Below are 18,638 nucleotides of genomic sequence, written 5' to 3' on the forward strand. Positions count from 1 at the left end.
GGTAGTATATAAAGGATGTGACAATCCTTAACTCTTGAGCTAGCTTTTGGGTTAAGTTAGGCCACATTCCTAATATTCTCTTTCAAGTTTTAATTTCCCTTCTTTAGTCGTTAACCCAAGCAATTGGTCTCGCGGAATTTCCATCGATGTCACAGATCTCTCTCCATTTGGGTGAGTGAGGAAATACCTTGTGAGCCACGGGATCGGATTGGCCACAAAAGACACAAACTTTATAACACATAAGAGAAGCTCCACTTTATATCTTTAATAATCGGTTTCTTCTGTTACATGGTGTTAACTACATCCACAACATTGGCTCACTGGATTTTTGTGATGGGCTTTTATAGGGCCTTAGAGGCCCATACTACTCAAATTTAAAAACCCTTTCATAGCAAAAAAATAAACCCCTTATATGATTTCGTTGGTTTATGTTGAGATTTGTGTGTTTGGGACCTTTGGGTGGTTTTCTCTTATCTCTCTCTTAAGAGGTAAGTGTTTTCTTTAAACTTGTACTTTTTCTCGCACTTGATTACAAGAGCAAACATACAATAGTTATAACAGAAGAAAACCAACAACTTCTACTTAACCCATTCCCTACTCCGTAGTCCATACCTTCTTAACTCTAGACGATCATTAGAACTTAGAAGTACAAACATGCCCTAACAAATAACAACTCCCTTAGTTTAAACCAAAAATAACCTAATTAACACTGACTAAAACGTATTGGGCCTAACTACAATAATGGCCCAAAAATCCTTAGCCCAATAATAACTCCAACACAAAAACACTTCTTCTACGATTAATCCTCTTGAAATTGTACATGTTACAAATGTAAGAAGTCATTTTAAAGCTATAGTCATGATTTCAAAATTACTAGCAGTTGACAATAAACTGTGATTAAAAGGTCTAGTTGATTTACGGAATCAGAGTTTATCATGTTTCCTCTTTAACCAAAAGGTGCTTAGAAGTTAGAAGTTTACAAGCGCATTAAGAGCTTAGGAATTTTTTTATATACAAAAGATGGTAACCTCCCCAGACAATCTACACAGTATCTTTATTTTGATTAAATGATTTGTCTTACAAACAAACTTAATGGTTCAAAATCTATTGAAAGAAAAAAAAAATGGTTGCCAAATCAACTTTACCAAGAGATGAAATAAAGCTGTCACATCTATAACTAAACAGAAATGTGTTGAAAGATTTAAGCATTATAAGAAGGGAAATTAAAAATGACATGGCAACTATTCAGAGTTCATATTCTTCACTATATCTGGAAACTAAGAATTTGATCCTAGATTGCTCTGGTGAGAGAAATATTACTTAAACGTCTTTTGTCTTGGTATTGAATCTTGCAGGCCCCATGGTGAAGGCAACGTTAAGGACACGGATGAGTACAGTGTCCACTTGTCAGATGAAGATCCATGGTTAACTACTTACTAACTTGTCTGAATTCAATTTTAATAACCGGTAATCTAATGATACCGGTTATTATCATCATGTACTCAACAATTTTACATCAATTTTTTAGTTAGAACTTGCTAATCGGTGTTTAGCACTCGTGGAGCCACTGAGCGAGAGAGTGACATTACTGAGAAGGTCCCCACAGACTCATTTGGCGACACTTGGATAAGGAAACAAAGTGTCGGTGGTCACAGTACTTCGTTTTTATTGGAAAATCAAAATATCCAAATATGAGGTGAATTTTGAATCTACGGATTCAATGTGATCTTGGTAAAAGCACCGATACTTCTCCCAGATTAAAAAATAAAAAAAGTTCTAGGATTAAGAAAAGAAGAAGAATAGAATTTGTAGTAACCTCTCATTTTATAGCTGTGTAATATATATAGGATATATAATCTCTTTTATACATATTTCCATATTTAGTTCATTTTAAACATTCTCATCAAAATTCCAAAGCTAATGATAGTGGCTTTATTCAAAATTAGCTAAAAATATGAAAGAGAACATAATTCCAGGATTTCCTTATTTTTGTAGGGACATAATATATTTAGTATATACCTAATAAATTTTGAAGTTAATGTGAAAAATATTAAAACAACGTTTGTTAAAAACATATGAAAACTTCTAAATGCACTATGAACTAGTACAATCATTATTTAAATTCAACACACAAAACAGATAAAGCATAGGGAACACTCAAGAGTGAAGAGTGGTGAACGTGTTTTAATAGCTCATCACATGGATCAAGATTCATTCAATATATGAGAAGACTTTACATTTCATAACTCTCTACTGACAATTACTACATTAAGTAAAACAGTTTAATACTATAAATAATTTCAGAACAAAAATGTAATTGAATATGTACAAATGGAATTATATTTTAGATTAAATAATCGACATGTACTTGGAAAAAATAAGAACCCACCTTGAGTTCATCGAAAAGAAAGATTCCGTAACATAAAGGAGCGGTTTATCCGCTGTATTAAAAGTTTAACAATAAAAAACGTTTTCAGATAATTGCAAATCGACCCGTGAACATTTCTTAACTTTAGCTATTAAACCCCATAAATAATATTTGTTATAGCCGCCCCCCTTTGTTTGTATTAACAAAAGAAGCAGATTTTTTTTGTAATGTTCTTTACTCTACAGTCATAGGGGCCACTGATGCACTCAATGAGACCAAAATCCAAAACTTTACTAAATGTGAATAATGGTTTTGCTAACCAGAACACTGAACACCCTTCCAAATGGGGTAAATTATCTAAAATGCCATCCACATTAAAATCTCCAACTAACTTATTTATTTGATCATAGCACTGTATAGGACTCTAACTAGCAATTGTCTAGCATGATCTACGATTCCTCACACGTCCTTCCAAATAGTAACAAAGTGTGGTTTTAGATTTCTTACCCAAATTAAATTTTCAGTACTATGTCTGGCATATATTTGATGGAACTTTAAAATAAAATGAGTAATTTCAAGTGAAACTCCACAAGTTACTAAATCAAATTTTAGAAAATAAATGTCAAGGCAACAGTCAATATGAATTATCAACTTTTTTTTGTTTACATATAATTTTTTTTATAATAAGTCTACACTTTTCATTGAATATAGTAATAATATTTCTCAAAGTGAAAATGAATAAAGCTTAATGATATATGTATGATCTGTCACGTAAACTTATAGAAACAGTAGCACATTCTGACATCAACCAACTTGCCTTAATTTACTATAACCTTCAAATTAATTTTTAATTTTCATTTTCTCGTTCAAAAATAAAATAAAAATAAAGAAAACTCCATTTTCCTTTATTTAAGGAGGCTGCATTGCTTGCCCACTGACTCAACTCAAGAGTGAAGAAAGAAAGAGACAAAAAAAAAATGGGAGGCAAAGGTGTGATGATGGTGGCGATACTTTGCCTTTGGGCACTCTCTGCAACATCTGAAGCAGTAACAGAGGAGGCTCCAGGTTTGATGATGAACTTCTACAAGGACACGTGTCCTCAGGCCGAAGACATCATCCGTGAACAAGTCAAACTCCTCTACAAACGCCACAAGAACACCGCTTTCTCTTGGCTACGTAACATCTTCCACGACTGCGCCGTCGAGGTCTGATCTCTTTCCCTCTCTCTCAATGATCTTTGTGTTAAAACATAGCTAAAGGTTTGATCTTTCACTTGAAACAGAGCTAACGATTTACTCTGTTTTTGCTATGTTTTTTGAGTGTAACAGTCGTGTGATGCGTCGCTTTTGCTGGATTCGACAAGAAGAGAGCTAGGAGAGAAAGAACATGACAGGAGCTTCGGACTGAGAAACTTCAGGTACATCGAGGAGATCAAGGAAGCTCTAGAGAGGGAGTGTCCTGGTGTTGTCTCATGTTCTGACATTCTCGTCTTGTCGGCAAGAGAAGGAATCGAAGCAGTAAGTTAAAACAAGTCGTGCCGTTTCTGTCTCTGGTTGTGAAACTGCATGTTTTCTTTTTAGGGAATGTTTTGTAAAGTAGGTTTGTTTGTGTAGGTGGGAGGACCATATATTCCTTTGAAGACAGGAAGGAGAGATGGACTTAAAAGCAGGACCGATATGCTTGAGTCATATCTTCCCGACCACAACGAGAGTATCTCCGTCGTTCTTGACAAGTTCAAATCCATCGGAATCGACACTCCCGGCCTCGTTGCTCTCCTAGGTACCTTTACCTTTCTCTTCCTTGTTTGTCACTCACTAGTCTCGGGTAAAAACGTATCGCTCGAAATTCGAAACTGTTGACCATCCAAGAAATGTTGTTGGCTTGTTGCTAACGCCTTAGTTCAAGGGTATTTTAGTTAATTTCCTCATGCATTAAAATGAAACCATTTAAGCTAATCTTGTCAAATCACGAAAGTAGTATGCTATCTGAGTCGGAAAGTTGAAAGTTATCCTTACCGAACTATCACTAGTCCTCAGAAAAAGACAAATTTATTCTTGTTTATGCTCCGGCTCAATGGTCTAGCAGAAGGTTATTCTGGTCAATCAACTCATGCATGCTTAAAAATAGTAATCAAACTAATTGACTTTACACTTATGGGATCTGAATTTAGGCGATCGGAATTTAAGTTTCTTGTTAGATTTTTTAAGCTTCGATATTGAAAGATTTTGACTTTTTGTTTTGACACGTGCAGGGTCACATAGCGTGGGAAGAACTCACTGTGTCAAGCTGGTCCATCGTTTGTACCCTGAGGTGGATCCGTCCTTGAACCCGGACCACGTCCCTCACATGCTACATAAGTGTCCTGACTCTATCCCTGACCCAAAGGCGGTCCAGTACGTGCGTAACGACCGTGGTACCCCCATGGTGCTAGACAACAATTACTACCGTAACATCCTAGACAACAAGGGTTTGCTTCTTGTGGACCATCAGCTCGCACACGACAAAAGAACTAGACCAATTGTTAAGAAGATGGCTAAGGACCAGGCCTACTTCTTCAAGGAGTTCACTAGGGCAATCCAGATCTTATCCGAGAACAACCCTTTGACTGGCTCTAAGGGTGAGATCAGGAAGCAATGCAACCTTGCAAACAAGAACCATTGAAGTTGGAAAAAGTGAGAAAGGCAGAGGCTCTGGTGTGTTGGGATCTCTGCTTGGTACGAACTAAGAAGAATAAAAAAAATCTTTTAAGTTAAATCAAGGAAAGGGTGATGATGAATGCATCATGGTGGTGACCACATCCTTCTTTTGTGTGTTCTTGTTGTAGCCTTAATGCTTTAATTATGATGTTTAGTGGCTTTGAGTTATTTAATCTAAATGTTGGCTCTTTGTTGATTTTGGGTTTGTGGTGGGGATGAGATAATGATAATGGAAAGGATGTATGATATGATGAATGGTGTTTGGGTAATTGTATGACGATGTAATAATAAGTAAACAGTTGGAATATTTTGATATAATTTCATGTTGAATTGATATACATGAATATGTAGAAACAATGAAATAGCTATAACTTGTTCAACATGCATGATATATATATAAGTACTGTGTTTGGTGATATCGATCTATTTTACTGATCTCACTAAAGATTTTTTAAAATTTATAGTAAATGACATGAATAATTGAATATGATATGACTCATGAAAAAGATTCTAAAACTAATAATTCAAAATAAAAGAAATGGGCCACAAGCTTAAAGAGTAAAGCCAAAAGTCGCAAGAAAAAATATCTAACGGATGAGATTCTCTCTACAAGAGTATAATCTGTACTTAAACACTTCAATTAGAAAATACATAGAAAACGTTAGGTAGACCTTAACTTTTATTATAACTAGACGTGAGAGATAATAATGGTGGTGGCGTGTAGACAACAAATGCAGTGATCTATGGTTAAAGACTTAAAAGATATTTTCAGTTTCAATTCCGGAAAATTATTTAAACATCCACAGATACACTTGGAGCAACATTAACGTATTATGTACAGTGTCAGCGAGTTTAATTAGTTTTCTACAAAATAATTGAGATAGAAAATTATACGTTGCATCTACTTGTTAGCTTCTGTATTTATTCATTTGTATTTGTTAGCTTGTGTATTAGATTCTATTTCTAGCTGTCGATTTTGAATCCATTTATTTATCAGCCAATGTTTCAAAATGCGCTAGACTAGGCAGTGAAAGTCTAGCGCGCCCAACTCTAACCACTGGCATTTGGATGGGGTCTAGGGGAATAATTTTCTTATAGAAATATAAAGAGAAGTGATGATCCCATTCATGCTCTTTCTACTTTGATTTGTGTTGGTCAAGAAAACAACTGTAAGTTCATCACCTGTTCTGTGTTTTTGTCTATGTATCGGTGGCTTAAATTAAACCTACGAAGTATGAACCATGCGGAACTAAACGTACCAGCCTATTTATTTTATGACTTGTTAAACGGGCTACATTGCTCAATTTTAAATGATAGGCTAACATACTTCAGGCCCATGACAACATCCCTAATATTTTTGATGCCTTATACATCAAGCAAAGCAAATTGCTCATCATTTACTTCAATCTTTGTTTCACTTAATGTTATATCAGTGAAAAAGCTTCTAAGACTTTTAATAATTTGATCTTTGTTACACGGAAATGCATCCACATTGAAATTTTTAATTATCCCTTGGAACATTCAATAAAAAGGAAAAGGAAAAATGTCATTTATTCACATGGGATACTCTTCATCTTTAACTTGACATGAAACTTTCGATGATCATCTTCATGCTTAAACGGAAATTGTATCAAATCATCCGAAACTAAACTAAATTGCATAAGATTTATTTTATTGGAACCAGATTTTATTTTGTTAATGATGTTTCTATCTCTTAATACGAACTTGTAAATCATAACTTAGTTCTAACGGTGGCAAACGGGTCAACCCAGTAAGGCCAACCTTGATCATAAGTTACTAAATTTGGGCTTAGTCCATGAGTTTTGATGTGTTTTTTCCAACGGAATGAAGCTGAAGATAAAACTTTGATCTCTTTGCAGTGAATTTGCACGTATAAACTCATTAATTGTGATGTTGAGATATTGACTTTGATCACTGCTTCCATGAAATTGCTTCCTCTCTTCCTTGTTTTTTTTTTTTCTTTAGGAAAATGAATACATCGGATTGTTCCCAGTCTCATGATCATAAAGAGTGGTGGAGCCATATATTAATTTTCAACTACATGACTAATACTGATAGTTAATTACAGTGATATCTTTTTAATGAGACAAAACTTCCACGAAGCTCTCTTGCTTGGATCAACGTTCTTAGTCAAATATATAGAGTCAACGTTTTGTGTCACTATATTCAATTATATAAAAGACCTTTGTTTCATTTTTTTCTCTACATATTTCTCTAGAAAGCTCCATGATACTCTCCACCATACACAAATGGATTCTTCATTTTTTCTTACCATTGTTATAGCTGCAATATGCTTCTTCGTGATTTTAAGAAAATTTAGATCCGAACAAGAAAACAAAGAAATCAATTCTCCTTCTTTATCACCTCCATCTTCTTTGTCTTACAAGTGGAAACACGACGTCTTTCCAAGCTTCCGTGGTGTAGATGTCCGTCGGGACTTTCTCAGTCATATTCAGAAGGAGTTCCAAAGAAAGGGAATCACACCGTTCATCGATAATGAGATCAAGAGAGGAGAATCCATTGGTCCTGAACTTATACATGCCATTAGAGGATCTAAGATCGCGATCATCTTGCTCTCGAGGAACTACGCTTCTTCAAAGTGGTGTCTTGACGAATTGGTGGAGATTATGAAGTGTAGAGAAGAGTTAGGTCAAAGTGTGATGGTCATTTTCTATAAAGTAGATCCATATGATGTAAAGACGCTGGCCGGAGAATTTGGCAAGGTTTTCAGCAAAACTTGTGCGGGTAACACTAAGGAGGACATTAAGAGATGGAGACAAGCTTTAGGAAAAGTGGCCACAATTGCGGGTTACCATTCAAGCAATTGGTTCGTATTTTCTATTTCTACTTGTTTTAAATGGTGGGAGACTTTAAATGGGTTTTTGGTTTCTGTTTTGATAAACTGACTAATAATACCAATCAAGATTTTGTTATTTAATTTACTAGAAAATTTAAAAATCATTTCACTTTGGTTTTTATCAAAAACTAAAAAGAAAGTCCAACAACCCAATAACTGTTTAGTCTATAATAGTAGGGGTTTTTACTCATTCTAACATTTTTTAGAAAAGATCTTGTGGATACTACCAGTACTAAAGATTGTCAATTTTTCCTTCTTGTCCATCGAAACTTTATCTATAGTGGTTTTAATGTATCAGAATTTTTCCATCAAACCTAACATTTGATAACTTGTTCATTAATTATTTGTTTGTTTAACACATCATGCATGTGATTCACATGTACTAGTTCAGTGCCTGTAGTAAACTAAATATAAGTGTTTAGTTAAAATTGACATACATATACCAATTTAAAGAGCTACATTTTGACGGACAACTTGTGATGGACAAGATTTGACAGACCAAAATGTATTATATATGGACATACAAATTTTTGATAGATAAGAGTACAAAAAACTGGGCCTTTCTACAAATATATTTCGATATAATAAACACATCTAAATATCTAAATATAATATAGGAAGAAATTCAAGAAATACTTACAATACCATAAAAAGAAAACAACTTTTAGTTTTAAAAATACAAAATGTCGGAAAAGAATACAGAGTGCCCAAATTTGTGGTATGTTTTTAAATTTTTAGGATTTGATTATATTTTGGGAAAAAACATATATGATATTTTGAGAAATATACATGATATTTGTTAGTTTTATACAATATAGAGCCCAAGAAAAACATATAATTTGAATGTACATGAGATTTTTCATGACTATTTAATGGATGTATTAATCTTTCCTTTTGTAAGGGATAATGAAGCGGCCATGATCGAAAGACTCGCCATTGATGTTTCCAATGAGCTGATTAGTTCTGCGCCATCTAGTGATTTTGACGGTTTTGTTGGAATGAAAGCTCATTTGGAAAATATAGAACCATTCTTACGCCTAGACTCGGATGAAGTCAAAATGATAGGGATTTGTGGTCCTTCTGGAATTGGTAAGAGCACCATTGCCAGATTTATATTTAGTAAATACTCTCATGAGTTCGAGCTAAGTGTCTTCATGGAAAATATCAAAAGACGTTATCCAAGACCTTGTTACGATGAGTACAGTATGAAACTGCAATTACAAAAGGAGTTTTTGTCTCAAATAATGAACCAGGAGGATATCAAGATTCATCATTTAGGAGTTGCAAAAGATAGGTTAAAATACAAGAGAGTGCTTGTTGTTCTTGATGATGTGGATCAGTTGGTGCAACTAGATGCAGTGGCACAAGAAACTGGGTAGTTTGGTCCTGGAAGTCGGATTATCATCACAACACAAGATAAAAGGCTTTTGAATGCACATGGGATTAACCATATTTATGAGGTGGGTTACTCACCTGAAGAAGAGGCTCTTCAAATCTTCTGCATGTATGCTTTTGGTCAAATGTCTCCATATGATGGTTTTGAGAATCTTGCTTGGGAAGTTACAAAACTTTCGGGTAAACTCCCTTTGGGACTAAGGGTAATGGGATCTTATTTCAGAGGAATGTCTAAGCATGAGTGGGAAAAGGAACTACCAAGGTTAAGGACTAGACTTGATGGAAAAATTGAAAGCATTTTAAAGTTTAGTTATGATGCCTTACGGGAAGAAGATAAAGATTTAGTTCTTTGTATAGCCTGGTTTATTAACAATGAATGGATTGAGAAAGTGGAAGAGCATCTCCCAAAGAATTTCGTTGAGGTGAGCCAAGGTCTTCACGTCTTAGCCGAGAAATCTCTCATGTCTATCAGCTTCGGATATATATGGATGCATAATTTGGTAGCACGTTTGGGTAGAAAGATTGTTCGTAAAGAATCCATTCATGAACCCGGGCACGTTTTGGTTGATGTTGGAGAGACATGCCAAGTTTTGAATAATGGTACAATGGTAAGTTTTCACATTAGTCATTCACCGAGTTTTCCTCTACAAAATTTGATTAAAACAAATTTTACTTATGTGTCTTATGCTTTTTCTTGGTTGAAAAGTTTGATATTGAAATTGAAGAAGAAATAATGATATATATATATATACTCCTTTTTGGGGCTCAGATATTAGTAAGGTGATCAACTAACTGGAGGAATGTGTAGGCTAGACATATTACCACCATTAACCAAACTGGCAACACCAATTTTTACATGAAATAGTGAGATAACCCTTGACATCTTCAGACAACTCATCAAGTCTTCCTTGAGATTTGTCCTCAGAATCAGCAAGAGTATCTGCTTTCCGCTTGTTCTGGTCAAAGACATTGTGAGCGGTTTCCTCCATCAACACTTCAGATACCCAGTTTGGTGATAAGTACTTACAAATCTTTATGAGCAATTACAAATCTTCAGTTGAATATTTTTCATCTTTCCATAAGTACTTTTGTTTTGTCTAACGTAAAGTATGGAATTTATGGGTCAAAAAAGTTATAAATACAAAATAAGAAAATATTATCACACTTATCAAGTCTTATGGGCGAGACTAATCAAGTCTTATGGGCCAAGTCAAAATATCAAACGAGCCCAGCTTAGGGGCTTATGATCCAGGTCGGCCTGACCGGGTTGACCCGTTTTCCATAATTAACAAAAACATTTTCTGACTTATCACTATTCACTACTACTACGAACGTACAAAATTTATATACTAAACCCTAAATTCACAAAGTCTCTCATCCGCTGCCGACGAAACCATGTCCGATACTGACGAGACCATGTCCGTGTTTGACAAATATGTGTCCGATAATTCGCTGTCCTCCGCCGAAACCATTGATCCGATCGAAAAATACCTAAGTAAGATCTCTCTCTCTCTCTCATCTTAGTCGAAATTGTTTGTCTATGATCTGGATTAGCTTTCATCTGATCGATCTGTCATTAGTAAACTAGCGTATATCTAATCGTCGATCTGCCATAGTAAATCCCTTTATTATAACTTATTTTATTCACGTTCTGAATTTTTTTTCCGTCTCGAAACCTGGCAGATGCTGACGCATGCATCTTTTGGGACATGGGGAGTTACCCAATCCCTAATGGTGTGGATCCTTGTTTAGTACTAGAGAAAATCAAATCAGAGCTCGCGGATATAGGTTGTCGTGTGGATGTGTCTATCCACGCTTACGGTAATAATGATACATTCTCGGATGGTGAATTACTATCTAAATTTTCAGCTGCCGAAATCAAAATCGATCTCTTACCCGAAGGTGATATTCTCCTTCTCTGTTTATTTATTTTTTTGACATATACATGTCCCTAATCTAGATCTCCGTTGATGTACTTTCCAGGAGATAAAGACGCGGGAATTTATTCCATGTTAGTGGACATGTTCCAATGGGCACTGAAAAGTTCTTCAACAAGAAATTTGATTGTCCTCTCAAAAAACATGGATAATCCAGACGTGCTGAAACATTTTGACTCTTTGTGGAGGTGGAAATGTGGTCTTATATTATCACCAACATGGGTACCTGAAGTGTTGATGGAGGAAACCGCTCACAACGTCTTTGACCAGAACAAGCGGAAAGCAGATACTCTTGCTGATTCTGATCACCCATCTAAAACCCGTAAAGTCACAACAGAGTACATCTCATCATCTGCAGCGCCTAATATTTTTCTCGGTAACTCGGCTGAAACCATGTCCAGATTATTCTCCATTCCCACCACCGCTCGTGAAATGTGTAAGTTGTATCCCTTGCTCGAAATTGTTTGACTATGGTCTGGATTCATCTCTATCAATCTGCCATAGTTAATTTTAATGGATCTATTTTCTAGTATAATTTTACTGATCTGATGTTTCGTAATAGTTTTTTTAATCGTTGTCCGTTTTGACCTCACAGGTCGTGAGACACTTGTCCTCTGGGTCATTGAGGATGTAAATTTGCCTGCAGTTACCGAGTTTTGGTCGAAACATGACGAAATCACTTATGCTCTCCTCAAAGAGGGTTACCGTGGGAAGGTGAGAATCCAGGGTTACGTTGTTAATCCGAAATTGCCAAAACGATATTTTAGGGATGCTTATGGGGATCACGGTATCACAATCTATTTGAATCCAGAAGAAGGTGATGAAAGTATAAGATATAACAGGATGTTACTACACCTTCTTTATTGGGCACACATGATGGAATCCCAAAGTAATTTGGTGGTACTCTCAAGAAACCAAAACTTCGGACAAGGCACCAAGTTCGACCGTGTACGTGAGACTTTGGAAGAGTTAAGTATCAAAGTTGCCGTATTAAATCCTGATAAAAGTCGATGACTATGTTCTCGACCAAGACGGCCTCTTGCTCTCATGATGGGACTAATGTTAATTTCAATGCTTTTATGATGGGAGTAAAAATATTATTAGGACATCTTTTGCTTTAAAATTGTGTGTACAAGACTATTCTCGAATCAAAAACTCATATAACCTTTGTTTTTGCATCGTATGTTACTTCTTCTGGTTTCTTGAAATTCGATCCTTAGCTGCTTTGTTTTTGTAGTTTTAACTTAAGAGCTAGCTTCTTAAGCTTGTTCATAGGAACACAAAATTATATCAACTAGCAAAATAGCAAAACCTCTGTTTTCAAGCTTACCACTATTAGTACTAAAACATCACTAAATGAAACAAGATTCTAAAACATTTGCGTATGTATAACACTAAAAACCAGAAGAAGAGGATTTGATTACACAAACTTACCTTCAGTGAACACAGACAATCCAAAATCAGTAGCTTTAAGCATAGCATTCTCATCAGTACTAGCGAGCAAGAAAATAGTATCCAGTTTAAGTCACCTTCTTCAATGAACAACACAAATAGTATCCAGTTTAAGTCAGCAACTCTTTTGCACGGTCGTAGGCTATCTAATTAATTTTAAGTTCCTCTATCAAGGCTTTTCGATTTATCAGTCATTGGACTGGAAGAAGTTTCCCTTGTGTCGGCAGTGTGATACCACTTCTCATCATCGCACAAAATTCTTCATAGTTTATTCTTCCATCCTGCACAAGAGACCCATTAATCTCAATCTTGGCTTAAGAATTGTTCATAACTTATTTGGTGATATGTAGAGGGAAAACAAAACTTACATTATCTGTATCGACTTCCGCTATGACTTCTTTGATGCTAGCTTCATCTCCCATACCATACTCTTTCATGGCTGACTCCAACTCATCCATTGTGATAAACCTGTGTTAAGAAAAATCCAAATTGGTTTCTTAAAGTAGCTCCAAGTCTATATTTACGTTGTTCCTCAGAAACCAAACTTACCCGCTGTTGTCTTTGTCGAAGTATTGGAAGGCTTTGAATACGTGTTCATCTCGATCAAATCTGTATCTATGCATCGTCGCTGAGATAAACTCGATGTAGTCGATTGTTCCATTACCATCTACATCAGCCTGAACCATATATAATAAGGCTATTCAGGTTCCATCTTTTTTTAGAAGAATAAGAAACATTAGAAGCAGAGCAAAGAGGATGGAAATACTCACGGCTTCCATGAGTTGCTTCACTTCAGCTTCAGTGAGTTTAGAGCCAAGTTTAGCCAGCCCGGTTTTCAGTTCTTCGTAAGTGATTGTGCCGCTTTTATCGGTATCCATATTCGTAAACATGGTTTTAAGACCTTTAATTTCCTCTTCTGAGAGACTCTGCAATAACCTAACAATATCAGAAGCATAACCAATGATTAGCCAAAACAAAAGAGAATGTCCAACTTGCAGAAGAAACGTTTGTAGTTTTTACCTTAAGAGCTAGCTTCTTAAGTTTGTTCATTGCTCGGAATTGCTTCATCCGAGATAACACAGCACTATCAATAGGCTTGTCGGGTGCTTCTCCTCCTTTAATCCAAGGATGTTCTTAAAAAACACCACAAGGATCACTACAGATTAGTAAAGCACTGAAAAGTAAGTTGACTACAAAACCGCACTTTAGAGAGACCAAAGGGACTTTACCAAGAGCTTGTGCCGCTGAGATTCGTTGCTTAGGGTCCTTAGTAAGCAACTTCCTCACAAGGTCTTTAGCACTCTCAGATATAGAAAGCCATGGTTGGCTCTGGAAATCAATTTCTCCCTTTATAATCTCATCAAATATCCCCTTCTCAGTTTCTACAATGTACCAACAACAACAACACACATAAACAACATAACTAAAAGGATAAACCAAATCAAACAATTGGTCAGATTTTATTACCAGCCCAAAAAGGAGGCACACCACAAAGCAAGATGTATAGAATAATCCCTGCACTCCAAATATCTATTTCTTTTCCATAACTTCGTCTTAATACTTCAGGAGCAACATAGTCAGCACTTCCTACTATATCCCTGTAAACTTTTCCTGCAATTTTTGTTTTACGGTTTAGAAACAAAACACATCAAGCATATGAACACAAGATTATATCAACTAACTAAACTGGCATAATTTGACAATAAGAAAAGGAAAAGAACACACAAGTTCTATAATAATCCATTTACACACATTACCAAATTCACACAGAACTTGCAAAACCTCTGTTTTGAAACTTACCACTATGTACTCAAACATCACTAAAAGACTCTTAAGATACATACTATTCTTGACAAAATCTATATCCACAACACAACTCCAGAATCTTAAATCTAAAACATTTGCATATGTATAACACTAAAAAACAGAAGAAGAGGATTTGATTACACAAACTTACCTTCTTCAATGAACACAGACAATCCAAAATCAGTAGCTTTAAGCATAGCATTCTCATCAGTACTAGCGAGCAAGAAATTCTCAGGCTTAAGATCACGATGTATCACTCCCATGAAATGACAAATCTGAACAGCATTCAAAATCGATCTAATAACACCAGCAGCTGCTTTCTCAGAGTAATGTCCCTGAGCTAGAATCCTATCAAACAATTCACTACCATCACACAACTCCATCACCAAATGTATCGATTGTCTATCTTCATAAGCACCTTTGATCTCAACAATGTTCTCTTGTACAGACAAATACATCAACTAGGAAAGAGATGCAAATTTCGAAGATAAAAGTTTATAAACTCAGGAGAGGCTATTACAGTGAAACGGCCCGAATTTTGGTTTGAGCTTTGCAGCCAAAATTTTCAGAGCAGTTGATTTTCCAATACCATTTGTTCCAACCAACCCTAGCACCTGCCCCAGCCTTGGAACTGGGAGCCTGGAAGTAAAGACAGAGTTTCCATTGTCTTAACACTACAAGAGGGGTAGAATATTCAGGAAAATAATAAGATAAACGAACATGTGAAACTTAAAAGTGTTTGGCCCATAAGTCTCTTGGAAGATTGATAATCTGAATAGCTTCAAACGGGCATTTCTACAATTGTGCAACAGCAGAGTAGTACATTCAGCGTCCCAGTAATGGGGACAATTCCAGAGGCATATTCGAAATTGGAAAGAGCCTATGCATACATACACCTTCACACAAATACCGCAACCAATGCACAAATCCTCTGAGATAAAAGCAAGCTTGGAACCAATAGTCACCTCAATACAAAGTTTTCCTGAGATAAAAGGCAAGTTAATGCATAAGTGGCCCTAAAAATTTGTAGAGCTACAACAAAAAGTCAAACTTCAAGTACGACTATAAGCTAATGGCTTCACATAAACACCTAACCATCCTCTGTGTACTAATTGGCATGACGCACATGACATAGCTGATCAATTACAGTACAGCAATAATAAACCCATATGAAAGACCACAAATTAAAATTGGGAATCAGAATATACACCTGTCTTGACCACAGGACAACTCTTCTTGCACTCTTGGCGAAATTTATTTGGCTAGCAACAGTCAGAACTCACAATAGCAATACGTGTCAATCGACCTGCCATCTGTCAACAGACCTACAAAATACATGAAATCATATAGTTTAACTGCCTGAGGAAGATACAACATATTCATACACAATTTGATAAAAGAACACAACTGGTTTTATTCCTACAGAACCCATTTCTTTACGCAGGATCATGAACACCAATCTATTAACAAGTATCACTTCTATGGAAACTAAACAAATCGATTTAAATATACCAAATGGAGATGTTACGCTTAGGCAAAGGAACGAAATGAACTACATAGGAAAGTAGCACAAAAAGAATATCCAAAGACAATCCACTTACAATCAGAGCCAGTAATAATAATAACAATCCATTTTCCCGCTAATTCACTTCGTCTTCCTAATCACTAGCGGCCATATTGGGCTTGCTTTTCCATCTGGCATCTTCTCCCAATCCCACACGAAGTTTCCAGTGTGAGTAAATGCTTCATTCGTCTTGCCGAGTATGGCTAAGAACACAATGTAATTTTTTGCTTTCAGGAACTCCATGGAGAGCTTAAAATCGGCATTTCTCGAAACGAGAAGGACAAATCTTGATGGTGAACCGTTGAGTACGTGGCGTTGGAGTTGTTGGAGGATCATACGATCAGCTACCTCCCTAAGTCGCATGTAGTAATCTCCAAAATCCCCCACTTCGCGGTCACCCTTGCAGACAAAGCAATAACGACCGGGTATAACAGAATCATCCATATGAAAACCCATCTCATGAAGTTTCGCTCGATGACCTTTAACAAAATCCAGATTCGTGTTACCAGCTCCGTACTTTCGTTTTGCCAAATGTAACTTAGGATGTAATGTTTGTAGAGACGAATTGATGTTTGCCTCTAACTGGGCCACTTGATCAGACCTGATTGGGGAATTCTCGAAGTCCCATAGAAAAGGTACTTCGAAAAGTGGATCCTTTTCGGCTGAAATAAAAGATAAAAAAATTGTTAGCATGCTTCTGAAAGTAGCTTTTTGGTTTGTGGTTCTATGCTATCTATCACATACCTTCAGATTGAAGGTCCTTCTTTTTCTCTGGTGGTTGGATGGGGAGAATATTTGGTGGTGGGCGGCTGAGCATTTGAGCATACGTAGCTAAAATCCCAGAAAAACAAGAACATCAGCATAAGAAGTTATATCTATACCACAATCTACTTATGAAAGTAGCCATTCACACACCTTTTTTAGGAGAAGCCATTGATGCTCGTGCTGTAGGGCAAACAACAGAGTTAACGAAACAACAGCTGCAAGTAAAAAAATAAAAACAATGTTTTCAGAAACATTAATAGAGAACCTCTGAATTTGGTGAAAGATCGGATTCAGATATGGAAATCAACATTGCTAGTCTAGAACTGGTATCTAGACCAAATTAGAAACTTCTACGAAACCTAAAAAAGAATGTCATGACACAATAATGCCAAGATCTTATTATCAGTTTGACAAGAGAAACCTTCCAGCTCAATTTACTAATTCTCTATTCCAGATTTGTCTGCTCTTATGACATTAGAGTTGCTAAGTGACGAACTATTCCTGATCATTGTGTTGCAAAAGATCACACCAAGTTTGAATTGAACGACGTGAAGCATAGCAATAAGAGGGTTCCGTTTTGCAATTCATCAAGAAACAACATTCATGAGCAAATTTCGATACCACCCAAGAGAAAATTCAACCGAAAAAAGACAAAATGGAGCTGAAATTGAAACCAGAGATACAGAGAAAACTCAACAAAGTAAGCTAAAACGCGAACCTAAACGAAGCAGTAACGTGAAAATGGGCAGAGAATGAGGCAAATCAATGTTGAAGAAGATAACTTTCGACGGGATTTTGGGCGGGGAGAAGAAAGGCTCGGAGAGTGGATGACTAGCGAGTCCCCGTTGAAACCCTAATTCTCCGACTGGTCCAACTCAAAGCCATCTCCGCCGGTCAGATTTTTAAGAGTCGAGAAAGATTCTTTCTTGAGATGGACTAATGGGCCTCTTAATTTAAAATTTGACCCAAGTTTAAGGGAGTATTCAGTATTCTTTACATATGGCCCAAATTTCTCTTAGTTTAAATTATGGCCCAAACGAAATTGTCAATCAATAAAATCTTTTTTTTTTTTTTTGTGCAAATCAATAAAATCTAACATTGCGACTTTCTTTAGTGTATTGTATTGTACAATCTGCAATTCTGCATAGTAGAAGTGCACTTTATTTTGTGATGGGAGACAAAGAATATGAATGCAAAAAAAAAAAAAAAAAAAAAAAGAAAAGAATATGCATGCACTAACTCCAAATCCACCATCTAGACGGAATATTTAATGACCAACAAAAGCAGTGTTTGTTTTTCTCTTTTGTTAGTCTTTCTTCATTTCACGGGATTCCATTTGTTTGTTTTTTTTGGTTATGGTGGATTCTATTTCTAAATTTACTATCTATCCACTATAAAACGAAAATATCAGATAAATAAATCCATATTTTCTCATAAATATCCTTCTAAGACACTATCTGTATAAACATTTTATTAGATAACAACCATGAAAATCGTATAAAACCAAAATAAGAGACAATTTATTCAAGAAGCCAGTTTACCTAGTTATATCAAAGGGGCCAATCAGGATCTATTGTAAACTATATCCAATTAGTCTCATTGTCATGGAAAAAGGTTTGATTTAATTTGACGATTAAAAAAAAAAAAAAACGGTATAAGAATATTTTTGGCTATATATAGGCTAGGACAAGCTCCATATGAATTGATTTGAACTTACGAAATATTTGTGATGTACTGTGATGTGTTTCAAGTTCTACCAAGTCTAGGAACATAAACA

General features: G+C 35.8%; 3 protein-coding genes and 1 pseudogene across 4 annotated transcripts; 3 read left to right on the forward strand and 1 right to left on the reverse strand.

The window, feature by feature from the left end:
- Positions 1–3,194: 3,194 nt before the first annotated feature.
- LOC9305923 (peroxidase 42) lies at positions 3,195–5,391 on the forward strand. The gene is made up of 4 exons (XM_021017951.1): positions 3,195–3,573; positions 3,697–3,885; positions 3,982–4,147; positions 4,620–5,391. The coding sequence occupies exons 1-4, from the start codon at positions 3,346–3,348 to the stop codon at positions 5,027–5,029; spliced, it is 993 nt and encodes a 330-aa protein (XP_020873610.1). The 5' UTR covers positions 3,195–3,345; the 3' UTR covers positions 5,030–5,391.
- Positions 5,392–7,280: 1,889 nt separating this feature from the next.
- Positions 7,281–10,103, forward strand: LOC9303874 (probable disease resistance protein RPP1). The gene is made up of 2 exons (XM_021017864.1): positions 7,281–7,912; positions 8,844–10,103. Exons 1-2 carry the CDS (start codon positions 7,335–7,337, stop codon positions 9,319–9,321), a joined length of 1,056 nt encoding a protein of 351 aa, XP_020873523.1. The 5' UTR covers positions 7,281–7,334; the 3' UTR covers positions 9,322–10,103.
- A 927-nt stretch (positions 10,104–11,030) lies between these two features.
- Positions 11,031–12,454, forward strand: LOC9303875 (annotated as a pseudogene).
- A 219-nt stretch (positions 12,455–12,673) lies between these two features.
- Positions 12,674–17,788, reverse strand: LOC9303876 (calcium-dependent protein kinase 15). 2 transcript variants are annotated; one of them, XM_002869806.2, is made up of 13 exons: positions 17,580–17,785; positions 17,012–17,076; positions 16,841–16,927; positions 16,134–16,758; positions 15,743–15,857; positions 14,684–15,514; positions 14,194–14,337; positions 13,956–14,108; positions 13,747–13,859; positions 13,497–13,652; positions 13,276–13,403; positions 13,095–13,194; positions 12,674–13,007 (listed from the first exon to the last, which is right to left on the reverse strand). In XM_002869806.2, exons 6-13 carry the CDS (start codon positions 14,988–14,990, stop codon positions 12,918–12,920), a joined length of 1,191 nt encoding a protein of 396 aa, XP_002869852.1. In that variant the 5' UTR covers positions 14,991–15,514; positions 15,743–15,857; positions 16,134–16,758; positions 16,841–16,927; positions 17,012–17,076; positions 17,580–17,785; the 3' UTR covers positions 12,674–12,917. The 2 variants fall into 2 exon arrangements, 1 of the variants encoding a protein (XP_002869852.1); XR_002330417.1 differs by having other exon boundaries at positions 12,917–13,007; positions 13,276–13,393; positions 17,580–17,788.
- Between the last annotated feature and the right edge of the window lie 850 nt (positions 17,789–18,638).

The sequence above is a fragment of the Arabidopsis lyrata genome (genome assembly GCF_000004255.2).
Source record: "Arabidopsis lyrata subsp. lyrata unplaced genomic scaffold ARALYscaffold_7, whole genome shotgun sequence".
NCBI classification, from domain to species: Eukaryota; Viridiplantae; Streptophyta; class Magnoliopsida; order Brassicales; family Brassicaceae; genus Arabidopsis; species Arabidopsis lyrata.